General features: G+C 45.2%; 1 protein-coding gene across 2 annotated transcripts; it reads left to right on the top strand.

Moving 5' to 3' along the window:
- Positions 1-835: 835 nt before the first annotated feature.
- LOC100577543 (fez family zinc finger protein 1) lies at positions 836-22,576 on the top strand. 2 transcript variants are annotated; one of them, XR_003305961.1, is made up of 6 exons: positions 836-1,917; positions 4,632-4,730; positions 9,308-9,954; positions 10,296-10,572; positions 20,907-21,730; positions 21,822-22,576. XR_003305961.1 is itself a non-coding variant. In XM_003249629.4 (5 exons), the coding sequence occupies exons 1-5, from the start codon at positions 1,710-1,712 to the stop codon at positions 21,161-21,163; spliced, it is 1,488 nt and encodes a 495-aa protein (XP_003249677.2). In that variant the 5' UTR covers positions 836-1,709; the 3' UTR covers positions 21,164-22,576. The 2 variants fall into 2 exon arrangements, 1 of the variants encoding a protein (XP_003249677.2); XM_003249629.4 differs by having other exon boundaries at positions 20,907-22,576.
- Positions 22,577-27,769: the final 5,193 nt, after the last annotated feature.

The following is a 27,769-nucleotide window of genomic DNA, read 5'->3' as shown; positions in this document are numbered from 1 at the left end:
TCCAAGTAAATTATACTCGCATTAAAGTTTTATGCCCTTGTTTATCTCGGAGATAATACAACTGTAAGAAAAAAAAAAAAAAAAAGGAAAAAAAGAAACGAACGAAGATTCCACGAAATCTGCTTTTCGAACAACCTCCCCCTGCACAACTTTATATACAACTATATCGTCTCGCATGTTGTACAATTCGAGAAAAAGGAAATATATAACGAGTCACGAGTCACGATTGGTTGGATGGAGCATCCTGGAAATAAACCTCCTCCTGAATTATCTGTCGTGTTTCGCTTCTGGTCCGATCTTCCCAAGAAAAATACGGCGAAAAATACACACGAGCATTCAGCAAGCGTGTATAGAGGAAACGGACCGTCTACGCGGCGTGCATTCACTTCCGGTTGTGCAGGAACAGGGCGCGCAAATATCAATCAGTAGAGTCAAGAGTGGAATCAGGGTGGCCGAGTGGTTCCACATAATGCTGCAACCGGAGAGGTGAGAGAGCGTTGCACACCTTGTCTCGTGTCCGTTTCCATGCTTCTCTCCACGCACGCACAAGCACACGTACACGCGCGCACGCGCCACCCTTATTCATACGTACAATCGTGGAGATGCATCGTGCACGCAACAGCATCACCATCACACGCGATCACCTGGGAAACGAATAAACGTATCCACCGGTGCTCACGCACCCACACACTCGGCGGAGAATAACGTGTGTTGGTGGTCGGTAGCGTGGCTCGGCATCAGCTCTTGGGAATCGTCGGCTCGCTTATGCGTGTACGCCTCGCGCTGTATCCAAAGCGTGGCTCTGTATTGGTATCAGGGCCATGGTGAGCGGTTTCGTGGGGGTGGAGTAGGGACGTTGGAAGGCGTGCCTCGGAGGCGGAGTCTCCATCGAAAATCCCGGCATGCATCCAACATCTGTGTGGGTGTTCCTTGCTCCGAGTCTCTCTCTCTCTCTCTCTTTCTCTCCCTCTCTCTCCTTCTCTCTCTCTCTTCCTCCACCCGATGGTAGATGATCAAGCCCGTGCGCGCTCTCCCCTCCTCTCTTTCTCTCAGTCTGACTCGCGACTTTCGTCCGTCATCGCATGGGAGTTCCTCCACTATCAGACCCGTTAACAGCAGTCGGCGTCGAGGCACCCGCTATAACGTCTCTCGCATCCCCGGGTGCTGGTGCTCGCCGTTCCTGACCTGTCCGGCCGATGGGCCGCACGGAAATCAGTGTGCCCGACCGATCCAGTTTCCACGCGTAAATATCGTTGTTAAAACCAGGGATCGGCGTTTTAATTGACATTTAAATTCGACAACTTCTCCGAAGATTGAATCTGGAGGAGAGGTGACCGCGCGCGCGCTCTGATCGTGCCTCGAATCAATTTTTTTTCCGAACGGCAGCCGTTGTTGTTAGCCGAGCTTCGTGAAGGATGGAGGAGGGGATGATTCTCGAAGAGGATCGCAGTTGAAGAGGAGTTGAAGGAAGTGAGATTTTTCTAAAAATCCCGAGGGGATTTATTTATAAATCCTGGCGTGTATTGTATTGTTGTTGGTTGGTAATCGACGGCTTCGTGTATGATAAAAAGTAATCGGAGGGTGAACACAACCGGTTGGTTGACACCGTGGTGGTGGAACGGGCTCCTTGAACGAGGGGCGGATGTCGTGTACAGTGGGGGGAGGAGGATTGTTGTAAGAGGAAAGTGATCGAAATTGTTCCGAGCACGATGATGGAAGTGCAGCAGCAACACTCCCCCGTAGGGGTGGGTCCTCTCGACTTTTCGCGCAGAGGTGTCGCGGAGGCGTCCGCTTTCCGCGTCGTCAAACCGAAGCAATCGGCCTCGTCGCTGGTGCACCAGCAAGCGTTGTCACCGGAAACGAATAACAACGAGAATTCGCTTCAAGAGAACCCGCAGATTCCCGTGGAAACCGAAGGTAAGAAGATGATCCGACGAGAGAATTATTCGGAGACTTCTTCGATTTTACGTTATCGATTCGCCCGTATTCGAACAGTGTTATTCGAAAATTGATGATTTTGAACATTGATTGCATTGACAAATAATCGGAAGACCGCGCGGAATAATAATGTCTATCGCGGCTACTGTTTCAATGGACATCAAACCGAATTAGAATTATCGTTTGCGGTTTCAAATCGCAGTTACGTCACAGTTTCCGTCAGACCCCCCGTTCAAATTGGAATTTCTGTTTCTAATCTAGTAACAAACGAGCCTCGTTACACTCTCGTTATCTGTCATCCCCCATGAACTCACAAAGGGTATAATTATCATCGATTCCCAAACGCGAGTTCAATTTCAATTCCAATTCCTATCGCGTTCAAAATTATATCCGATATTATATTCGAGCGAAAATCTACATTTAATCCATTCCACGTGAAAAAAGAAGAAAGAAAGAGAAAAACGAAATTGCATGGAAAAAAAAAGGGAGAAAACGATCCTATCCTGTTTATAGTAATTGGAGAATGGATCGCGAAATTGCATTTCCCTCGTGGAGACGCGTCAAACTCGATCGTTTCTCCATTCCTCTCGCGGATTCGCGCCTCACCCTCTGACATTCATCCCGTTGTCGCCTGTCATCATGCTATCTATTACCTGCCCATTATCCCTGCACCGCGCCGTTTACGCCCTTGAATTCGCGCCGACACCTGAGCTGCCTCCCCGGCGCGTGTGCACGCGTGTGCGAACGTGCGTGCATCGATCCTCGCCATTGGTGAGATGAGATGCACGTACACGCGCACACTCGACTCAAGTCCCGTGTAACCGATCAACAGCTGGTTTCGTGTGTGCGGCTCGCTCGCTCGCTCGCGTGCGTGCGTGCGTGCGTGCGTGCGTGCGTGGGTGCGTGCAGGTGCGTAAAGGGCACGCAAGAACGGTCGTTCAACAGGTGAGAGGGGATGAACGGGCATTAGACGACTACCTATACTAATACCGCTAATCGGGCTAACAGCTAACGCAATAATATCAACCCGGTAGCGCGTAGGAATCGGCTTAAACGGTTTATGCGATAATTGCCAGGTGATGGGCAGGAGAGAGGGTTCCTCCTTGGGGGTGGCTCGGGGTTTCCAAAACTTGGAAGAGATTTGTGAAGATTCGTTCGTTGAATTTATCATTTAAATTTTCATCTCGATCGTGCCGCGGTCGAGAATCTATAGTTCAAGAATATCGTTGTTTCAAACTATTATATTATACTAGTTCGAGTATGATTAGTATAATCGTAGCTTTGATAATGAAACGAGTATCACAAACAGATTCTTCTTGAAAGATGCATCGATGATAGGATGACTTATTATCTCGGGATATTTATTAATTATACTATACGAATACGCATTTTTCTACGAGCGATAAGTCGAAGAATTCCCATTTTCTATCGAACGGATTCCCAAAGAAAAAAAATCCATACCATGCCCTTTTAAGCCAATTTCACGCAAGTTTGCACGCAGGTGGCCCCCGCAAATCTATCGTCCTCGGGATAGGATTTTCGTCCTTCGGAAATCACGCTATAGGATTTACCGTTTATAGATTTACGAGCGAACGATATCGCGAAAGAGGCAACACGCAGGATAAGCGTCGTCGCACTGGCAAACGACGCGATATCGCCGATGCTCACGGGCAACAAACACGCATTACCTGCACCGTGTGTACACACGCCGGTATCGATGCTGGTCTGTACACTTAAAATGTGCGGTCATCTTATCTCGGCCGCGTGGTATGCTCGCTTTATAGGAAAATATGATTTATTTCTGATAATCCTGCGAGAATGAGATAGCCTTTGCGGCATGGCACGCTAATCTCTCGTTGCTATCTCAGATTATCCCGACCAATGCTATATTGCCCGGATTACGGATCTTTCGTTCTTTCTTTCCTCTTTATTTTTTTCTTTCTTCTTTTTTTTTTCCCTCCTCTCTCTCTCTCCCTTCTCGAACATTCTCAATACGCCGACTATCGATCACCATTCATTCCCCTTTTTTAATCAATGGCTATCCGGTTCCAAGAAGACGCGATATAACGGAATCCGAATTTTGATAAAATCGGTCGATCGAAATAACGTTGGATCATCGAATCGATTTCACAGGATTATCCGCGTCGTGTTCGTCGATTGTTTTCTCCTTCCTTCTTTGAAGAGACTCTTTTGACGAATTTCAGATCGAGCTCTGATTCGATCTGATGAGTCTATGAGTCGATAACTCTGCGAGATTGCAGAGTTGTCGCGGGGCGAAATTCGAATTCCGGCGCGCTAGCGATGTCGATCAAAGAGGGCGGAGGGAGAGAACGAATGGCGGACGTTGGTGGATAGGAATGCAGCCACGGAGAAAAGAGAGCGAATAATGGACGGGGCAACGTTGATAAATAGAGGAGGGTCTCCCTTCGTTTCTAATAAAGACGCTCTTGTCGAGGGGTTGATCTTTCGTACGAACAGGGAATACCAAATTTGTCAGGCGGCTCGAGACCTCTCCTCTCTCTCTCTTTTTCTCTCTTCGTGCTGGTCCAAGCGGCAGGCGACGAAGATAATGATGCATGATCGATTCGAAAAAAATATCCTCTCCTCTCCGATATTTTCCTTAGGATTTCACGCAACGTTGGATTTACACGTTTCGAGGACGGATATTTCACACCGATTCTTTCTGCTTTCAGGAGGATGCAACGTTCGTCTAATGTTCCCCAGACTGTGGGCCCCCTTCGGAAACCCTACCGAGGTCACCAGTCTACCACCCTTGCCGAAAAGTCACTCAGGTACTGATCGTTTTTTAATTTCAATTTTCTTTATTTTTCTAAAACGTTTCGTCGAAGAAAATTAGAATATCGAAAGGGATCGAATTGAAATATTTTATCCGAGCAATTTTTAGGCAATTAATTAAAACGCGTATCACTACAACAACGAAACCGAGATAACGAGATTAAACGTTTAAACCTTCTCGATATCGCAACGCGGTCAATAAAACTCGATAATCGTTACTCGAATGCGCTTCAATCCGTAAAAAAAAGAAAGAAAGAAAAGGAAAAAAATAAGTGGTCTCATATTTTATACGGAAATTGAAGAGTTAATGACGTTTTAATGCGCGAAAGAGCGGGGGGCCCGAGGTGGAAGGTGTGGAATGGGCGGCGTGTTGCCCCGCTTCAGCTTCCTCCTCAGCCCGGATGACGAGTAGTTTTTATTTGTCGATCGTTAAGAACGACCGGTCGTCCGATGATTGGGATAAATGGTAGCACGCGTCATACACCGCGGAGAGACATCGGCCCTTCTAACTCCTGCCGTCCCAATTGGAGCAGATTAGAGGCGAAGCACAGGGATTCGGACCGTCGGCTCCTTTGTACTCGTACGTCGGTCGGCGTCTCAGTTCTACCTACCCTGAATTAGTTACATCTTGTCATGTTAAACGCTCGTGCATATAGCTCGCCCTCTCCTCCTCCTCCTCCTCGGCTCCTTGGTGCACGTGGCCATTCATTACGTTGCGTCCACCTAGATAATCTTCGGAGATCTCCTCGTCGATCGTCGTCGTTGATTATTCGGTGTAGAAAGAATCATAATTCTTCTCTTAATTCGTGGATGGAATTTTTTTTTTTTTTTTTTTTTCCTTTAAAGGAGTGGAAATCGAGGGATTTTTCGATCGAAATATCAATCAGATATCATTTCTACGATAACGCGAAATAAATTGTTTTTGACTATGTATTATGGATAAGACATTCGGAATCTTTTATCGAGATATTTCTGCTCGGTTATTAATTCTACATATCGAGAAAAAGATAGATGATTTGATCGATAGAGAAGATCGTGGACGATTACGATGCATGATTAATATTGCGGTCGAACAAGTTCGATGATTTATATCTTACAATCTGAGGCATTTCCTCATTGCATCTTTCATCTCGTTTGTCAGAGATTTTAATCGATTACCCTTATGTATATATATATATATTTTTCTTCACGCGATATATCAAAGTTAAAAGATCTTGGCCACCGAAGATTAGGAGATTATTAAATTTAAATAGATAGTGACACGAGGATGAGAGATCCGTTTTTGAAAACCCACATCTTTCTTTCGGTGTCGTTGATGGCGGCCTTTTTTCTTTTCGCCTCACAAAAGTCGTAGTTTCTTTCGATTCGGCGGCAGGGCAGGACGGAAGGGGTCTGAAAACGGTGAAGTGTGTAACGGCTTTAATAGCGGCAGATCGCTACGCAGTAAACGACTGACGGACGACAGAAGATTAAAGTTGGCCGTTAACTCGATCTAATTGTTCCCCCGGCTTGGCCTTCCTTTATTAATCCACGTCCACAAGCATCTTCGGCATCGCCATCATTGTCATCCCTTGTCACGAGCCTCCTTCTCGATGCTACTTGCGGATCCATCGTTGCGTCTTCTCTAAATTGTCTTGCAACTTCGAGGCAAATCGTGACCGCGGCTAGTACTAACCGGCATCTCAGACGAGGATTGAATTCCTTCCTATAAAATTCGCGATCTTCGTAATAATCGTCATGATTTATCCTCGTGGAACTCGAATTGAACAGAGGAACTCGGTCTTTTCAACAGGCGGTCTGTCTTTTCCATTTGTTCCGAATTTAAAGAAGAATTAAAAGAAAGAAGAAGAAGAAGAAGAAAAAGAAACTGCATATAAAATTATCTCTTTTTTTTAAATTCAAAAGAGAAAAACATTGATCGAAAAAGACTCGTAGATATAGAAATGGATCTCTTCTCGCCGCTATTTGTACATATTCACTATTGTATCATCATCGAACAGAGGATGAAAATTTCAAGAAAATTCCTCGCCAAGCATCCTCTATTCTTTTCTTGAGGCGCGTTATAAAATTGCATATAATTGCATATAAAATTATCTCTTTTTTTTAAATTCAAAAGAGAGAAACATTGATCGAAAAAGATTCGTAGATACAGAAATGGATCTCTGTTCTCATCTCGTCGCTATTTGTACATATTCACTATTGTATCATCATCGAACAGAGGATGAAAATTCTAAGAAAATTCCTCATCATCCTCTATTCTTTCCTTGGGCGCGTTATAAAATTGCATATAACTGCATATAAAATTATCTTTTTAAATTCAAAAGAGAGAAACATTGATCGAAAAAGATATAGAAATGGATCTCTTCTCGCCGCTATTTGTACATATTCATTATTATATCATTATCGAACAGAGGATGAAAATTCCAAGAAAATTCCTCGCCAACCATCCTCTATTCTTTCCTTGGGGGCGCGTTATAAAATTTCGATCAGATAGGCCCTCGTAAAAAAATAATTTCGGGGGACGCGTTTGCAGAATTTTTTCAAGTCTCGCGCGCCGCCCTCGCTCTCGAATAGAAACGTTGCTCTCGGTGGAAACGTGAAGCGAATCCTCCATGACCTCCTCCAGATGTATACGCTCGCGCGGACACGCGTGTACGGGAGCGCATGCAAGTGTATGCAAGCAGTGCCGAACCCGGACCAAAGTAACCCATCTGCCGGACGGTTAGCCCGGTTGGTGACGCTTTTTCTCGCCGGTTTGCACCGTCGGTTTTTACCGCATTCCACCAGGGCCAGACGGTGGCATTTGCGTAAGCAGTTCTTCCTATCTTGGCCGGAGTGTCACATCTGTCCGGACTTCCTCTATCTCCTCTTTCTTTTCGCTTTTGCCCTTCCCTCCTCATCCTCTTCCCCTCCTCTCCTCCTCCTCCGACTCGTGTTCCACCTTTTGCTCGATTATTGCCATCCTCCCTTTCTCGCTTTCCTTTTTTTCTCTCTTTCTTTCTTTTTTTCTCCCCCTCCCCACTTTTTTCCTCCCGTTTTTTCCTCCCCTTTCGTATATCCCGTTGAGATACCGTTCAGACGGATTTTATATATAGATGTAGTCTTGTCTTCGCTCGTGATGATTAGTCCGTTAGTCCGTTACTTGAATTAATATACCGCATCCGAACCGAAGAATTCTTAAACGCGAGTAGTTTCATTCAAGCAAGGAAATTTAATAAATTGATCCGATAATTTAATCTGATTTTGCCAACCGCAACTTCGGCTTTATCGATAAAACAGGATATATTGGATAATCCCTTAAAATAATTGATTTATTTATCATCCGACTCTTATCTAAAACGATGAACTAGCTAAATATCTAGTAATAATCGACAAGTTTTGTCTTTTTTTTTCTTTTTAATATTATCACGTATTTTATATATATATATATACTCGTTCCAATAAAAATTATTATTCGACGCGTATTCGTTCCAACTTTTTCCCGTAGGATCGTGCTATATATTCTACTTCTTCTTCTTCTTCTCTCTCTCTGTTTTTTTTTTTTTTTTTTTTTTTATACCACGACAGACTCGCACGCGTTTCTCATTACATTAGGCTACTCTACCGAGACTCCTGACGTATTTTGATTCGATTGCAACACCATCGGGAGACGCGATAATAATCGGCTGTTGGAGAAGAGGGTGGAGGGTGAGGTTTAAATGCGATTAACCGACACCGGTGTATTATATACCCAGGCACGTGACCGCGTGTCACGCGCACGGATTATAAATATAATATACCGTAGGATGTGCATCGTGCATCCTGCGAGAGTTGGATTGATATTGTTCCCTCGAACTGGTGGAAGGGTGGCGAGAAGGCATGGCTCTCTCCCTCCCCTCCCTCTCGTTCCCCCCTCACAGAAGCAAGCGGTTCACCCGATTTTCTGACCGATGTACCTCGTAAATCACTGCCTTGGAAGATCGTTCACGATTATTAGAAATACCAGACGCTAGGCACCGTTCGATGTTGAAAGCGTCGTGGCTCGATGACTCGATTTCACGCATTGATTTGATTCATGATTCGATGAAACACTCCGCTGATTGACTCCGTTTCGATGATCGATCGGCCATTGTGTTGTGATTTGTAAATTTTCGACCGAGTTGATAATTTATCTCGAGTGCGATCACGAGTATCGATGTATCACGATATCGAATGTATCGCTTTTTATTTCACTTATTTTCACGTTTTTCGATTAATTTCCGGGATTTTTGTAATCCGGAAAAAGTCAAGGTTCGATCAGATAATACTTCGATACGAAGAAAGGAATTAGAAGAATCTAATTCGTTAGATAGGAATCTATGAGGTACAAGGTCTCTTCTAATCCCCCACTTCTCCTATTATATATATCTTCTTTCGATAAGAAAGTAGAGATTTAGAGTATGACTCGAATCACTTTTATCCCATATAGACGATCAGTTGTACGCGGCGATCCTTTCTTTCCTTCGATTCTTCGAAAACGGTAAAAAAAAAAAAAAAAAAAAAAGAAGAAGAATAATCCAAAACGCAAAGAATTCGCTCGTTTTTTCTTTTCCAGAACGACTGTCCTTCGGAGTGGGCCGCCTGGTGGGTTCTCCAGCGACGAGGAGTCCCTCCCCGTCTCACTCGCCCTGTCCCGACTCTCCCCCGTCGGATCGGCGAGACGGCGAGGTGGACGTGGACGTGGAAGAGGAGGAAGTGGACGTAGACGTGGAGGAGGTCGGCGACGAGGACGATCGCGACGCCACGTCGAGCCCACCCCGTTCCTCGACCACCCCCTCGCCGACGAGCGTCGCGATATCGCCCACGTTGAACCCACCCAAGAAATCGGGCGACAGTTTCAGCGTCTCGGCCCTTCTCAGGCCGGATCCACCCTCTGCCCACCTGCAAAACGCGTCCCCCCACAGGGACGCGGCGTCGATCGGCGCCCATCCACCTCCGCCCGGATCCTCCATGCTCTACCCACCCCTTCACCTTCAAGGTGGGCTGTTGCCACCCCATCCTCACCATCCCTTGTCGTACCTGCACCCTCAATTGCTCCCCCATCATTTGTTACCTCCACACTTGCTGCTACGTGGCGTCCATCCGGCCCACCCTGGACTCCACTCCACCCACACGGCGCACGGCCTCCATCATCATCCTCTGGGCGATGTCTACAGTTGCGTCAAGTGCGACAAGATGTTCAGCACGCCTCACGGTCTCGAGGTAGATTAATCAGATAAGAGACAATTTTTTTCTCTCGAATAACTCGTAGATAGAAAGAGAGAGAGAGAGAGAGATAACAGATTTCTTTTTACGAGATAACGGGTTGTCGTAGATCAAGCAGTGAATGAATTGCAAAGATTATATCGTTATCTGTGTCGTCAATTAAAAAACAATTTCGATTTTGTAATTTTTTTCGCTTGCATATTCATGATGACTCGATGAAAATTAATTTTTATTCGTTTATTGTGTAGAGATGCACTTGAGATTTTTCAATTTTGGTCTGTTCGTTCGACGGGGTGTTTCTCACGGGGTGAATATATATATATATATGGTTTTTATAGGTGCACGCGAGGAGATCCCACAATGGGAAGAGACCGTTCGCCTGCGAGCTGTGCAATAAAACGTTCGGCCATGAAATTAGCCTTACGCAACACAGAGCCGTGCATTCCGCGGAGAAGGTGTTCGAGTGCAAGCAGTGTGGCAAGGCATTTAAACGTTCCAGCACTTTAAGCACTCATCTTTTAATCCACTCGGACACGAGACCGTATCCCTGTCAGTTCTGCGGGAAGAGATTCCATCAGAAGAGCGACATGAAGAAGCACACCTACATACACACCGGTGAGCCATCTTTTTTTAAAAGTGATTTTCTTAACAATTAGCAGAATTCGTTGTTGCTACGAATACGAAATTTCCTTTCTTCGGGATTTTTTTCCTTTTTTTTTTTCAATTTGATTGGCCGCGAGATATCGATTCGAAATTCTGAAGAACGAAGCGTAAAACGAAATCTTGATTTCGAGAGCACAAAGCGTGAAAGAAGTTATTCGTATTCGTATTCATCTCTGATATTTATAATCGTGCCACGAGAAATTTCTCGTTTTGGTTGATCGCCAAATGGGGATGCCAGGGATCAATTAGCAGAGCAACTTCGTACGATAAATAATGCAGTTAACCGTCTGGACTGAGTCTTGTCGTAAGCAAGAGGATCCACTCGGATCGTGGCACATGTGGCCAGTGCATTTTAGGGGTGGCCAGCCCCTCATTGCGAGCTTCGCTCGGTAATAATCGTAATGTCTTTCGGGGGTGGCCGTCGTTCTGTCTTCCTCTTTTCTTCCACGACCTACGACCGACACGCTAGATCCCCAATCTTCGAATGGAATTTTTCTATGAACGAAAATTGTTCGTGAAAAATGGGCGAGTTGGTGACGCAACCGCTGATTCTCGAATTCCGTTGGAAAATTAATAATGCCGTTGCGACGATCGAAATAATTTATATTTATGGAAAATTCTTTTAAAAAAGATATCAGAGGTTTGTGTTCACCTTCGTTCGTTTCTCTCCAAAACTTGAGAGGATTCATCGTGAAAGGAGCGTCCCTCAGACGATCTTGGATGGAGTGGACGATGGTGTTGGGACACTCGCCACTTAGGTGTCTCGCTGCTGATGGAGCGATACTCCTTGACGAGAGGAAGGAGCTTCTTCGAAGGAAGCGAGCTGGAGGAACAGGCGTTCCACGGGGTCTTGTATCGTCTCCATGGCAACCCTCCCAATGTCTTATCAAATTATCACCTTGTCCTCCCCCATGCTCCTCCGTCTCCACCTTCTTGTCGCTCCAACTGTCGCCCGCCATTCCTCTCGTTCACCCTCGTCCACCCGACGAAACAACCGAACAAGGACTCGGCGAAAGAGGGTACAAAGCGGTTGGTCACTTCCTGTTCTCTTTCTAACAACCTATGGGACCTCCATGCGCCCATGTGCCGGCCACCTTCACGCACTAGGACTCCTCGAGGGTCGCCACGGAACATTTAATTCATTATTCAAAGGGATGAAAAATTCAGGGGAGGAAAAAGAGAGAGCCGCTGCCCTGTGGCAATTTCCCTCCTCCCTTTACTTTCCTTTACAATTGTTTCATCGTCTTATCTATATCTCCCTCGTGGGAGATGTCCCGATACGAAATTATCGATACACAATCGTCGAACACCCTCGCCAAAAATTCCATTGTTAAACTAATTCGATCTAAATCAATCCCCTTCTTTCTTCAATTCCGTACAATTCTCAAAACAAAATTTCTCACCTCTCTCAGCACGATCTCCACACCACAGAATCTTCCTTCATCAGAATGTTACCGTCGAAATAGTATTCGAAATATTTTTTTTCTTTTTTTTTAAATTCCACGCTCAAGGAAAATTCAATACCGTTAATTCTATGCTCCAATTAAAATTCCATCCCCACGTTTCAATCCTTAAAACGCGAAATCCCTCACGGACATGACCCCGAGGTGGCGTGCGTACGTGCGTCAAACCAGTAAACCGAGGGTGTTCTGGGACTCTGTTGCTAATGATAATCAGTCCTCTCTTTTCCAGTTGCCCCCCCCCTCCCCTCTTCCACTCCTCCACCACCACGTCTATATTCCCTTGGCCGGGCCATGTGCAATAAGGGTGCGGCACCGTCGGATTCCCAGGGGACCGGCATGGCGTAACGTAAAATCATTATTAGGTAGGTAGGTAGGTAGGTGGTTGCTGGTGCACACGAGGGGTGGCGAGAGAAACGCGGGGAGGCTTGGCGGAGCGCGTACACCGAGGGCGAGGGGAGGGTTGAAGGGGCGCTTACGGGGTCGGCAAGTGCGGGAATAAGAGCTCTGCAAATATTGTTGGTGCGCGAGCCAGCGAGCGGAATAGGTGGCGAGGGGGCGCGTTACTTGGCTAGCGTTATCTTCGATGTTGGCTCGTCGCGCCTTTCGGGCCTAGCCGGGTCGAGTGCACCCCGCGAAAGGGGTTGGCGGGAGGCCGATTTGATGGACGAGCCGGTGACAGAACGACAAGTGGCCGCACAGGCGGCAGCCACCGATGAGAAAACATTGAACTTGTCTATTTCTGATCATCCGCCTGAGCTCGGGAAAATATTGCTCTTTTGAAGTTGGCGCCCTCGACGATTTCGCCACGAGTTAGAGAAGCCAATTCGATGTTTTCGAGTCCTCCGGCTCGATATTTCTTTTTTTTCATTTCCTTCAATTTTTTTTCACTTTGGCTACGTTCTCTCAATGACGAGTAATAATGGATTCCGGTGAAAAAAGATTGGAGGAAATTTAGAAAGAATCTAAAGAAAAAGCAAGATTATATATTTTCTTCTTCCTTTTCTTTTTTACTTATTTAAGAAGAAGATTGGATAGTTCGGAAGATCGGTTACAAAAGATGGAAAGTTGGCGAGAGCACGGCTTGTGATTACAGCGAGGAACGTTATCGATCAAAACGTCGCGTCTTTCTGGCATCGGTACAATCAAGTTGCAGAGTGCATGCGCGCTTAAGCACACATGCTTGCCGCCTACGATCGAACCCACAACACAGGGTGGGTGGTCTTGGTGTTTTCACAATAAACACAACCTGTTCATCGTTGGTGCGAAGTCGATGGGGGATGAAGATCGGCGAGGGTTACCGTGACCGCCTGTATACTTTTCGATCTCATCACGTAGACGGGTCGGTATAGACGGATCTCGCGGATGTTTATGCTTCTCGAGATGGTGCGCGCATCGATTCGCAAAGAGATGGCTCCCGTTTTTAGTGGTTCAATCACGCTCCTCGTAAATCGTCATCGATTCCCTTGGACGTTACGTTCCTCCATTTTCATCTCGAGGACCGATTTGATCGATCACGTTCCTCGAAACAAACGACGACGAGACGACCTTCCTCCATTTGAAGAATGGAAAGATGTTAAAAACTTTTCGTATATTCGTAATTCGCCATAAAAATTGTTTATTGGAGGAAAATTTAGAAAAGAATGAAGAATCCTCGCGTATATCGATACTCGATAAAGTTGCTCAATTCTCCCGGAAGTTCGAAAACAGGAGAGTTTGCCGGTTCGCGGTTGGAGGGACGGGCCGGTAACTAAACGAGACAACTCTATAAACATGAAAGAGATACGGACGCGTTATTATGAATTTAGCGGTGGCTCTAATGTAGGGATACCTGGCCGAGCGTCTCCCTCAAACTCACCTCGAGGGTGCGGTTATCGTATACCCGAGGAGATACAATCGAGCGTGTGCGCAATACAACCACACCATAACCCACCTTTTGCGGCCGCCGTTTCGCCTGTGCGCCTGCCGCCTGCGGACTCTATCCCAGACCTTGTCCCCGCGGCTCATCCCTCTCCCCACCTCCCCTCTATGTAGACGAGACAGGGCTATTAGAGGTTTCCGGCTGACTTGCCGCCCCAAGCAAGTCGGGGGGCGCCGCAACATCCCTCTAAGCTGTTTAAACTTCGCGACATGCTCCTGGAGGACCGGCCCTGCCCCCTGCTTCCACGCCTTTCGCTCCATCTTTCCACCCGTTTTCGTCTTTACGCCTCGTTAGCGATCGTATCCCACCCCTCGCGAAATAATAGTTCACGTATACGAGTCGCTGCATTTTTTCCTTTTTCCTTTCCTTTCCTTTTCTTTTTCTTCTTTCTCTTTTTTCTGTCAAAAAAATGGCGTGTTCGGAAAAAAGAAGGGAAAGAGAAATCGGGATTTCTTTTATAGAAACGTATTTCGCCAGGGGGACGAGTCTTTTCTTTTTTGTCAAATATTCGAAGAAAGGGTGAAACGTTTCAACTTCGACGTCTTTCCTGAGACGTGTGAGAATAGAAATAACCTTAAGGTTCGTTAGATCGGGGAGGGGAGGGGTTATACTTAATGTCATGTCGGGGAGGCGGCATAAGCAACCGATACCGCATTAAACATGCAAATTCGCCGGTATAACGTTCCAGGGATCCAAGGCATCATCCATATAGCGGCAAGTGGCGCATAGTGTTCATAGTGAAGCGGCATGATTAAATTTCCAGGGATATCGACATGCCAGAACCGCGTCAACCCCTTCCACTCCCCGCCCCGCCATATCTCGCCACTCATATCCCTCCGCATCTCCTCCTTTTTCGCTTCTCCACCTATCCTAACCCCCCCCCCCCCATCCCCGCGGCTCGAATCCACCAATTCTAGCTTCTGGCCTCGAAATTAACTGAGCCCGGAATGTAGCAGAGTTGCATTCGTACGTATTCCATCATTCCTTTCATCCCTTAAATAATTTTCTTCCCCATCTCGAAAAATGGGAGGATATTCAAATTTCAATCGAAGAACACAAGTTACAGTGAACAAGTTTCAATTTGGTATCCACGATTCGATAATTGATCAGTTATTTCTTCTTTTCTTCTTTCTTTCTTCCTCTACTTTTCGAAACGGAATCTCTTATCTCCACTTTGTTCATCGTGGACGATATAATACCTTTTTATAATACCGATAATTCAAATATATATATATATATATATATATATATATATGTATACGTGATTTGCGACGATAAGGGATCTATTATTAGCTGGTTTCAAAGCCAGAGCGATCTCAATGGGCGGATAAAAGAAAGTCTGTCGTGAGTCACAATTGTCAATTAAGGTGCGCGCATACGGAAACGAGGCCGGTGAAGGGCCTTCGCGCGGCAGATCGGATTTGTCACGATTCCTAATGTTGATCGACGCTGTAATAATTTAATAGCCATACATCCGCCGTGATCGTCCGGGAGAGAGGATTATTATTGCGGATCCCTGCGGTATACCGAAAGCACTAAGGAGCTAACAGACTTAGTAGCTCTCGTATCGTGTTTCTTCCTTCCTCTCCCCCTTCTTGAATCATCGCGATCAACCACCATTGCTGCCGATCAAAACTACCCGATATATTCGTAGTACAATTTCTCCTTTTTACGAGAGAAAAATGAACATTTCAGTTTATTCCTTCCTCGAGTCATTAAAATTCCTTCAACGATCTTCTTGTTCTAATTAACGATTGTAATTATAATATTCTTCATTCTCAATTATAATATTCGAGAAAATTAATTTTATCAAGTAAAAACGTACCGTTATCGTAAACATTTTTCATCGTTCCCTCATCCTCGAGAAATTAAAACGCGGCGATATCGTCTCCGCTCGAATCGACGATATTTTTCATCATTCAGCCGGGAAACCGTGGGCGGCGACGATTTTTTCGTGTTTACCAGGCATTTCGTCGTCAGGCCGGAATATCAGTACCGTGCAAAACATTTCCAGCTGCAGCCCGACAGCCGCAAATTCCCAGGGCTGTGCTCTTGTCATTGGGCGGCCCTGCGTCCACCCACACCCGCCCTGTATCCGTATCGGCCGTGGAAACGATGTAGCCTCGCCGTTAACCGTGGCGGCATGTAAAACGCGCCGCGCACAGCCCTCCACCGATGCCTCCTCGGTTGTAGTTGCGTCGACAACGCGTCCTGTATCGTGTTGCCGTTTTAGCCGGCCACTTCATCCGCTCCCATAGAGTACTCGTGTACCCGTGAAATAGTAAATACAACCGGGTTGTATTTGGATCCCCCGCTGTTGGACCCATGGGACTGCTAACAGTCGTTGACCGAACGCTGTTGGATCAAGCTGTAAAATTGTCGATAAGGAATTTTCCCCGATAAATAGGATTAGGATTAATTTCCTTTAGAAATCATCATCACGAGTCATCACGAGTCATCTCTCAATAACGAACTCGTACACGATCTTTTAATTTCCATATTTTAATATCGCGCCCTTTCGTCGATCCGTATGCGAAGCTTTGAATAAAAAAATCAAAGGAGGATCTTTGGAAGAGAATTTTTAAGTACAGTCCAAAGTACAATCGTAAGGAAAACCGAATATGCGTATATAGAAAATATATCGACGTGGAAAATTCATTTTCAAGAAATAATCGTCGAAATAATATTTTTTGGTCTCGATTAAATCGTGGGAGAAACAAGTTTCAGTCGATGAAGAAAAGAGCAATCAAGTTTGGAGAAAATTTTTATTCAAATTCAATTACATAATATCGTTGCATTTCCGTTGCAATATGGCTCGCTTCGTAATTGAAATTGTATTTGCACCGTACTCGAGATTTATCGGGATAATTTTTTTTCTCCGAGGGCGATCATGGAGGATTCTCGAGCGAGAAATCCCCATTGTTCGGCTCGAGATAAAAGGAGGACGGCGAGGATTCCGATTGAGAGCAGCTGGATTCGATCCCCTGTTTTTCGCGCGACGAAAGAAGCCGGGCCCCGGCTCTGGATGGAAAGAAAGATTCGGTCGCCGGGTAACGCTTACGCGAAGCTTTGCAGACGCGCAAGAAAATCCATGCCGCCCCACCGATATGAAATATGAGATATGGTACTTTCCTTCGATTTTCCTTCTCCCATCTCTCGCGAGGATTTCAGTTAGAGGGTAGGGACGCCCCTAGAGGGTCGGGACGTGGTCGATGAAGACGAGAGGAAATCAATGCCTCGGCCAGAGTCCGGCTCACCTTCGTCTTCTCTCTTCTCCGATTATTCCCTCTTGAAATTCAAACAGGAAAATCGTTGAAATATAAATAGCAACCTGGTCGATAACATTTTTCCAACGTTTTTTGCCAATTTACAAATTCTTCGATCCATCCCCGATATCATATACTTTTAACAGCATCGAGGAGAGGAGATGGATATTTTGCAGAGAGAGCAGTATCGAAGGAATTCTTTCTTCTTTTTCTTCTTCGATCGTTGTTGAATGTAAAATATCGCGGGAAACTTCGTTTTAAAAAGTTCGACAATTCCCTGGAATATCTTCTCCATCATCCTCCATCGTGGCCAATCAAGAAGCAAACAATCTTAACGATCTCGTAATTTTGAAAAACTTTTCTCCACCGTCCATAACGATAAATACGAAAAGAGAAGAGGGAGAGATATCGAGCTGAAACTTCGGTCGAACGCATCGTCGAAAACAAGACTATTCACGAACGAGAGGACGAAGAAAAGTTGCTCGTCCCGATGGAGGAAACGATCAAACTATCGTCTTGGTTTTCCGCTCTCGAGAGTTCCTCGGGGCGAAACGCGGAGGAGGGTCGAAGGATCACGGGGAGGGTGGCAGGGGGAGGGGAATGATGTGGGCACCGTTGGCTAGGGGTAGGCGGAAGGAACGCGAAGAAGGGAGGGAATTAGCGAAGGAGAGAGGACCCTCGCAAGATTTCCGGGAGTTTAATATAGTTTTAGGGGCGTCGGCCGACAGCCTAGGGGTGTAATGGCGTCTTAAACCTCAGGGGCTCTCAGTTTCGACTTGTATCCCTTTTTCCTCCACCTCGTTTCCCGATCCTCCCCGTTTGAAAAATTGAGAGCAAATTGGAATCTCTACCAGCCAGGCAGCCAGTTTAAATCTTTGACCAGATCTCCCTTCGCCTCGCTTCGGGAACACATTTCTCGATTTCTTCGAGAAATTTTCGCCAACGTGTATGTGTGTGTATTCGGTGTACACACATGCTCGATGGTTACACGTTCCTAAGGTAAGAGGATTCGAGTTGCTTGCTGGAGTTGATGTCACGTTGTGAAGCGTGTATCTGTGTGCGAGAAAAAAGCGACGAGCAAAGGGGAACGTAGGATTCACCGTTGCGCATTTACGTTGTAGATACGTTGTGGAGCGACCAGTGGCTGGGTTTTCTCCTCCTCCCTCCTCGCCCTCCCCCTCCCCTTAGATGAAGACGAAAAGGGCAACCTCGGTGCAAAAGCTCCGGCGGTTCTTGATTTTTACGAGCACGTAAATTCCGGAAGACGTCCCTGCTCTCCTAACTTCCTTCCTCCTCTTCTTCCTTTTTCCTTTCCGTGCCGTTCGAGAATTCTTCCGTTCGATGTCCTTCATGCAGAATTGAAATTCGCTCGAGCGAATGATATTTACGGGATTGAAATTTTCTACAGAAACGAAATTTTTATAGTTCGAAATAATTTACGTTTCTTCTTTTTTTTTTTTCGTGTCGTCAATGTTCGTTTCGTTCTTTTATTTTTTTTTCTTCTCTTTTATTTCAATGTGAAATCATATTCTTTTTTTTTTTGGATCTAAGGATAAAGGTATTTAGAAGCGCGGATACTGGTATTTGGAAAGATTTTTCGAAAGAAACCGATTTATATCGAATAGGCAACCTCGGTACGGAAAGTTTTTGATTTTACGACCGCGTAAATTCCAAACGGTACTCCAGACTTCGTTCTCCGCTCTCATTTCTCTCCGGTTTTCCAAGCTGCTCGCTTAACGCCGTGAAAATTCTATTCATCGTGGCGGAGAACTCGGTGGAATTTCATCGAGCGAGGGCCTCGGCGAATTCCAACAGCGTACCCTTGACGATTCACCCTTAACCCTGAATCCTCCCCCTGAATCCCGATTTTAAGTACATCGGAATAATTGCGATCCTTCTTTTTCGGACAACAATCTGGTTATTAACGATTCTCTCGTTTAATGGATTTTCATTTCAATACTTTTCATACTTTACAAATATCATTTCTCCTCTTCAAATTCTCATATCAGATCTATCTAAATTTGTCCCTTCTTTGCTCTCTCGATATTCGATTATTTCATCGATTTTATTTAATCCTATAAAATTTCCATTCCTCGTGATGAATCTCATCTCTCAGCTCGTTAATCGCCATCTTACCAAATCCTTCTCGGGAATATTCGGGTTCTTTACTTTACTTATTTACGGGCCCCGTTGTAAGTAAGAGAAGAGAAATCAAAACTGGTGGCAATTTATCCGAAAAGAAATCAAGATAACGATCGGGTATAATCGCAAAGGTGATCGACGGGTCGGTCGTATCGGCGGGGCGAGATTGAAGGCTCGGCTAACGAGTTGTTTATGGATCCACCCACCACCGCCTCACGGTGATCTCTCGATCGTTGTGTGTGCGTGTATCCACCGGACAAACGTGGTGGAGTGGACGTATGAGCGGATAGGGGTAGTCCATTAACGGGGCTCTCTCTACTGCTCTCTCCTGCCAGGATAGTTCGCATTGCTGGCATCTTCCACCCCTCCTTCCTCTCCTCCGCCTCTGTATTATCCTCTGTCTCCGTCTCGTTCACCAAATTCTTCCTCCTCTCCTCCCTTTCTTCCTTTCTTTTTTTTCTCCTCTCCAACTATCCGATCGAACGTCTCTCTCTCTCTCTCTCTCTCCTCCCTTCCGGCTAAAATCACTCCCTCTTCCTCTTTCCACCGCTCTACCCTCCCTTCCTCCATTGGACGGGCTCTTTCTCGTTCTCCACCACCCTCGTTTGATCTCTCTTTCTCGTTCTTTCACGATCCAACGCCGGGTTATCCCCCGGTAGTCATGGTAACACGGGGGTTGGAGCCGCCCCCGGCCGCCAATCAGAACTCGCGGCCACCACGAGAGAAACGAACCTTCCACCCCACTCCCCCCCTCCCCCCTCCACCGCTTTCATCCACCGCCTGTTCACCGCCTGTTCACCCCCACTCTGCCCACGGTTAACCGAGAGACCCGGCTGCACCCTCCACCACCCCCGAACCACCCTGTCTGCCGCGATCTCTTCCCTCTGCCTCGCCGCCGGGGAGGCTGAGATTCTCGCTTGGGAGGAAATCTTGACCGGGCGTGCCCCGCATCCGTGATACCACCCCCTCCCCTCCGTGGAACACCTCCACAATTTCTCCAGGAATATCCGTCGGCCTTCGTCCCTTCGTCGCCCCTACTGCTCTATCGGCCGGCCAAGGATGCCCGATAGTTTAAGGATCAGTCTCTGTCTAAGAATTAAAAAAACCGCGAGGAATTTCGTTCGATTCGGTCGGAGAGAGCACGAATGGGATTGCACGGTCGCGTAAGTCGAAAAGATCTCGAAAAGATCTCGAGAAGATTCGCGTCGCTGAGTTAGAGTTCGGAGTTGTGGAGTACGATGGGATGGGGTTGGATAGGATGGGAAGTGTAAGCTGTTTTATATTTTATTATGAATTTTATGGGGGATTGTTTACGACGATACTTTTAAATATCTCGTAAAGAGTAGAGATAGAAGAGATATAGATAGAAGGATGCAACGTGTTTTCAGTGATTGGTAATATTTGAATAGCAAGATGTAAATTATTTTTATTTGCGTAAAAAAGATTGGATAAAGATGGCTGTTTTCTCTAACAAGTTTTCGAAATTTGCGTTTCCAGGCGAGAAACCGCACAAGTGTCAAGTATGCGGCAAAGCGTTCTCACAGAGCAGTAACCTGATCACGCATTCGAGGAAGCACACGGGCTTCAAACCGTTTGCCTGCGAGCTTTGCGGCCGGGCATTCCAGCGGAAGGTCGACCTGAGAAGGCATCGAGAGACCCAGCACGCCGATCTGAACACGTCTCAAAGACCGTCGATCGGCTCGATCCCCGGCCAAAACTCTTTGCCTAACGGCAATCCGCCGATGATGCAATGAATAATTCTCAAACGATAATCAAACGGACTGTAAAACTTTTAAATCCTCTGGGAGGAAACGAGGTTGATAACGTTAATCGAAAAAATTCTTTCCGAATGGTGCAATCGAGGGGGGAATCTTGGACGACGCGACGAAACGTTTCTTTTTTTTTTTTTTTTTTTTTTACTTTCCTTCGTCGTCCAAGCAAATGGATCGAAAACTTTTTACATTTTAAGGGAGTATGCACGTTTAACTTGTATATTTAACGGACTATTTATTATTTAATAATTCGAAATGATGATTGACGCGTTTTTTTTTCTTCCTTTTCTTTTCTTTTTTTTTTTTTTTATTTTATTCTTCGAGTGTGAGGGTTTCACCGTGGATTTTAGAATTCACGTGGACTGGAATTCAACCGTGCATTCCGATACGTTATTCCGGGACCGTGGTTGGACACGAACGTGTGTGTGTGTGTATGTGTGTATGTGTGTATGTGCGTGCGTATGTGCAAAGTGATATAACGCGCATTATTGTTACCAAAGCTGTACATTCCATACCGTGGCTCGAACAAGAAAGTACTATTAATAAGAGGTATCGATTTAAATCGATTTTTCTTTTCTTTTCTTTTTTTTTCAAACGAAAAACACTCGATTACTGGAACCGTTTTTTTTTTTTTTAACAGATTCTATCTAGAGATGAAAGGTATCCGGAGAAATCCAGTGAGGTTATTTCTTTGTTTCCAGTCTCGCTACACTCCGTGTGTCGAATCGTTAAGTATTGAGATAATCGTTCACTCTACTTCTCTTATTACGTAGACATTTACACGGCGTTCGTTGCGGCAATTAAACGAGTTTTATTCGATCGACAGTTTAATTTCTGTTTCTGTTTTAATTTCTGTTTCTGATTATTTCTTTAGGATTTAGCATTACCTAAGGAGTAGGTAAATCGCTTGACACCGTGTGCACCTTAATTATTTTAATCCTTTTTTTAAATATAATTTTAACGATAACGCACAATTTTTCTTTTACAGCAATTCACTACGTTAATTTCGACAGAACGAAATTTTGTTTAATAATTATTAACGAAATCAAAATTAATTCTCGTTGATTCGTGTTGTACGTGTATGAAAATAAGAATGGAATGAAATTTATTGCAAAATAAAATTTTCATCCTTCTCGTTTAATCGTCGACAATAGACAACGTATATAAGAAAGTACGAGCAGCGTACTGTATTTTGCATATCTTCAGCACCTATCGTTCAAGGAAGGGCATCACCCACACCCAAAGTTGCAACTGTGACCAAAAAAAGAAGAACTTGTAAATAGCACATAGATCGTATCTCGCCTAGCCTATAAGCGTATAAATATATATAGATATTATAAATACGAGTATAAATAAGGGAAAGAAAAAAAAAGGAAAAAAAGAAGAACACAAAACGAATCGAGGCTATAAATATTATAAATACGAAAAACAGAAAAATGGAACCGATTTATTCCGATCTAGGAGAGGGATGAAACTATCCCTTTATATCCGGGATTTCTCGCCGAGAAAAATAATCGTATTCTTTCTCTCTTCTTCACGCTATTGAAGTTTTTATTAATTGTTGTACCATTCCTATCATTATGTAATTATTGTAATTAGAGAACTCGCTATTAATATTATTGCCATTATTATTATTATTATTATTATTATTATTATTATTATTATTATTATTATTATTAATATTATTATTATTATTATTATTATTATTATTAACAATAAATGCTGTTACCATTTGTAACTTTTTCTCAGTGACACGATCAATCCTTCTCACTCTCTCAAGATATTTCCACGATCGTTCGGCGTACCACTTTCATCGTCAACTTTATATTTCGTCGTTTTACTCGAGAAATAAAAGGGAAGATTTATTTCAAATCCTTAAACACTTTTTCTTCTTTCTTCCCCAGTTTGAATTATCCCTCATCGAAATTTATCGTTCTCTTTTTTTCTTTTTTTTTTTAGAATATAGAAACGAGCGATAGAATACGTCGACGTCGATTGATACGACAAATTCGATCGAAGACAACGAAGAAGAGGAGAATAATGAAAAATCCGTCCGAATTGTAATCATTGGCCGAGGAATCTGGCCAATGATCGTACGAACTTCGTCCGTTTCAACCCGATCCATGGTGTAATTCAGGGTTAAACGGGCCGTGCGCCAATTAGGCGAACTAATCCCCCTTAACGGCGAACCCCTTAACGGCCCAATATGTTTTCCGTCGAGTTTCGTTCGTCGAATATCCGTCCCTTTCCTCCTCCTCCTCCTCCTCCTCCTCCTTCTTCCTTCCGTGCATCCTTCCTCTCGTTATTTCGCAAACCCCTGAAAAACGGGGTATACAACAAGAGGGATGCCGGGTTTCGGACGTGAGATTTTCCCGAAATTCCCTCGTTTTCGAGAGGCCTTTCCACGGGGAGGAGAAGGGGTGGTTCGCGATGGTATTCACGATGGATAAGGAAAGGAGAAGGAAAAACGAGCACGAGAGGAACCGAGACGAGAGAAATACCGAACCCGACGAGGGAGAAGGGGGAGGGGAGGGGTTGAAAGGGGTGGCGGGAGAAAGGAGAGCGTTACAGCAGTGACTGCGCGACACCATGACGCAGCCACGGGGGCAGATTGGACAGTTATTGCATTCTGGGTAAGATTAATTGATATGGGGACTCGCGGGGGTGGCTGGGACACGCCGCCCGCTTAAATCGTGTCTCAGAAATGGGGATGAGAGAGAGCGGTGATTAACCGATTGCAACCGTGAACCGAGCGGAGTGAACCGAAAGCTAAACCCTCCCCTTCCCCTTCCCCTTCTCTCTCTCTCTCTCTCTCATCCCTGTCTGCAACCGTTTCATCCCCGCTTTAATAGCCATTGAGTAATAGAGAGCCCTCTCATTATTAAATAGCGCTAGATGCTGGCCCGTGGGCACATTCGTTCGCCTGTTCCCATAATGACGTGATTACCGGGAGCACCGTGTCGTTGGCCAGATTTATGAAGCCTGTTCATTTCCTCCGGACAGATAGGACCGGGGAATCTTCCTCCGTTCCTCTCTCTCTCTCTCGATCAGTGATGTTAACGAGCGGTTTTCGATGGCGTTTGTCGAGGTATCGTAGATTCATACGTAGTTTGTTGTATGGGTTTTGAGAAGATATCATGACGAATTTACATTTATATTTTATTTATAGGATAGGAAATTCTTTATTTAGAATCTTTTACAAAGTTGTTAACATTACGTGCACGTAACATTTAAATATCTTTCAGAGTTGGTGTACATCGAATCTTTATCGAACTCGGGAGGAAACAATTTAACAGTAAAATTTAACACGCGAAATTTTCACGCTCTTCCCTCGATTGCCTCCGTTCCCTTTCCCGCCGTTTTCACACATCCGAAGTGCGGACGATTCGCGTCGAGCATCAGGAAGATTGCCCGACAAAACCAGACAATTCCGGTGCGAGCACGAGCTGCACCAATTCCCGCTGCATGCGACCTCCACACCGCCACTGCGCCAATTTTCGAGTATCCCTCCCCCCGTATCCCGCAATTTTCCCCGGCATAACCGGGGGGAATACGGCAGGCGAAGGACCTTGTTCGAGGTCCTCGTCATATCCCAACCGGAAAACGGCTGTCCAGGGCCGTATCGTTCCGCGATGAAGATGACTGCGGAAATACGTTCGAATACGTTTAAGAGGCGGGGGAGAAGGGGAGGAGGGGGAGAGGAAGGCGACAACCGGTGTATACCGGCCTCGGTACGGATACATCTTATGACTATTAAGGTATTCACGGCTCCTCGGAGGACGACCCACTTTGAGATATGACATCTCTCGAGTTATCCTCTGCAATCACCCTTTTCCCCCTCCTCTTCTCCCTCTTCAACCACTTTCTACCATCCACGGTTTTACCACCCTCTTTCTCTCTCTCTCTCTGTCTGTCTCTCACCACGCCTGATACTTTTATTTCAGCGTATCTCGGTCTACAGGAATCGTATTCGGAATGCTCGAGGCCTCTTCCCCTCCCTCCTCCCTCCCTCCTCTTATTCCAGCCTGGTTCTCCATATTATTTACAGCCTCGTTCCGCCCGTTATTTCGCAATAACTCGGGAAAAGAGGAGCAGAACGCGACAGTGTCGGCAAATTGGTGGGAACGACAGTAACCTGTCGGGCTTCTGACATCTCTGAGTGATGTACCATCGAGTCGAATCGACATCGCTGCCTATACCGTCTAACGTGGACGAGACGACAATGATAATAATTTTTCGAGTTGATCCGTACGAACGATAGACAGGAGAAATTCTAAAATTTCTCCGATCTAATTTTTGAGAGAAAGACCTACGCAGAGGATTGGATACATGTTAGTCAGTACGAAGAGGTACGAAGAGGTTCGAAAGTTATTCTAAGATATTCTGAGAGAAAAAAAGAATTTGAATGGTTTGATGAAATTTGATGGTCCGGGTGAAATCCCATTTTTCACGAAGCGGGTGTATAATCCATAGCCCACGTAGGAGGATTTTCGCGTCAGTCAAGCGGCCGTACTTCGTTCCCAATTAAAAAACGTCAATTCGTAATTATCGTCCGCGTTACGTTGTTCGAGCAGCACGGTTAATGGAATTTTTGAGAAGGAGATTACACCTCGCGTTTTATCCAATTTGCCACTGTTGCATGCCACCCGCTAATTCCGCGCTTGCCTTCTCCCATAGACTCTCCCTGACATCGTGCTGTATCCTCCTTCGACCGACGCTCCCCGTCCTTTTTATCACATTCGACTTCCACCGTCATCCTCCGATCGAGCAAGCTCCGATATTTATTTAACAACAAGTTGTTTCGCGTTATTACGTTATTTCCATAATTTATATTTTTTTTCCCGAGAAAAAGCTACTATTTTTCTCTTTTCTTTCTTTCTTTCGAGAAAACCTACGACTGACTAGTGGCGACAGACCTGTCAGTAAGCCAGCTCCATTTGTCAGTATAGCTTTTCTAATAACGTTCGACTTTGACTCGGACATGAAGTTTAAACAAATAGGCCAGCAACAGGGCACGAAGAATAAAATAAATGGTGGCAGGGAGAGGAAGAAAGGAGCCGTGTCGCACGCCCCAACGCGATCCATCAGGCGTCTTCGCCTCTCGACTGACTCAATAGACTCGAAGATCGATCGAATTCTTACTTGGCTCGGCTTGAATTTAAAGAAACACGGAACAGTTCCCTCTTCCCCGGTTCCTTCTTTTTCAATCTCGATTAAGACGTGCTCGATAAATAATTCTATCTAATATCAAGAATGTTTCGTAATACACAATCTTCTCACAGATAAATCAAATTTTATTTATAACGAATCTTTTCGAATTCTAAAATCGTAATTGCATTTAACAGAAGAAAATTATTGCATTTTTTGAGGAAGGGGAGAAGGGGAGAAGAAGTATATTTCAAAAAGAATCGTTAGCACGTTCTAAGGTCCCCGAGAGATAAAAGTGGTAAAAGAAGCGAGAAATAGAAGCCACCTATGGATGCCGGTATACGTGGGCGATGACGACGTTCCCAAGAGAGCTCGATTCATTACCGATCTTGAATAAATGATCGCGCGGCATTGCGGGCGATTGGCCGACTCTATATAGGATAGGATAGTGACTTTTCGAAAAGTGATTATTCGTTCGCCGATGTCCCGGCGTTCACGATGAAATCGACCCCCGAGGACAAGCATCGTGGCCGTCATGTATCTCCTTTAGTTGCATCATTGATGATAGAACAGAGATCCTTTGCCGCTACTCTTCTCCACATTTTCACGTCGATACGGTTTAACCTTCGCCTCGGCTGATTAATCCGTAAGCTCACGCGATTCTCAATTTACCAAATTTACGATTAATTCGCGTGTAATTAATTTCTCCAATTTCTCTTTGCTCGACAAAAAAAATAAGAATTTTCTATTTTCCTTTTATTCGACGATCGTAATTTTTTTAAAAACAAATTTTGCAATATCGAAACGGGATTATATTTAACATTCACGAAATATCTTTTCCTTTCATTCGAAATTTCTAAAAAATTCCCGGTTAATATATACGGATAATTCGTCGAAAAAAAAATATATATATAAGGAAGAATGATATCTCGAGATATCTTGGATCGCGTTTCCTTACACCGCGGGATAAAAAAATTGGAAATGGAATCAGCCGATATCATGCCTGTCCCCGTGCATAATTTCGCGAGCGCACTCGCGGACGTATCGAGTGCCTACCTGGACCACGTAGCAGCCGTAACTCAGTTTCGAAATGGATCGCCTCCTAGGAATACTTTATGCGTGCTACACGTCATTCCGATCCGATGGCTGCATGGAGATAGGAGGACAAGGATCTTAGGTATTCCGCGCGTCGTTCAGGCCGAAGCTGCATCTCGAGCTCTCGCACACTTTCGAACCTCTTTCGCGGGAGGAGGAGGATCGGAGCGAGGGAGGGAAAAGTCCAACCCCTGGTTCGCGACCCGTCGACGGGAGAAACTGCGAGCAGGGGGTCTACGGATAATCGTATAAGGATGAGTAGAAGCCGTGGAAGGTGGATGGGTATCAACTTTTGATCCTTCGGTATCTCGTACGATGGCCCCCCTCCCCACCCCTTTTCCCGAC

This window comes from Apis mellifera, linkage group LG13 (assembly GCF_003254395.2).
Source record: "Apis mellifera strain DH4 linkage group LG13, Amel_HAv3.1, whole genome shotgun sequence".
Classification (NCBI taxonomy): Eukaryota; Metazoa; Arthropoda; class Insecta; order Hymenoptera; family Apidae; genus Apis; species Apis mellifera.
Note: the sequence above shows the minus strand (reverse complement) of the source record. Positions and strands in the feature narration are given on the sequence as shown.

Excerpts from the sequence above, each read along its gene's own strand:
- LOC100577543 (XM_003249629.4), top strand. The coding sequence starts at position 1,710 with ATGATGGAAGTGCAGCAGCAACACTCCCCCGTAGGGGTGGGTCCTCTC. Across the intron at positions 1,918-4,631 it reads GATTCCCGTGGAAACCGAAG|GAGGATGCAACGTTCGTCTA; the intron begins GTAAGAAGATGA and ends TTCTGCTTTCAG. Across the intron at positions 10,573-20,906 it reads GCACACCTACATACACACCG|GCGAGAAACCGCACAAGTGT; the intron begins GTGAGCCATCTT and ends TTGCGTTTCCAG.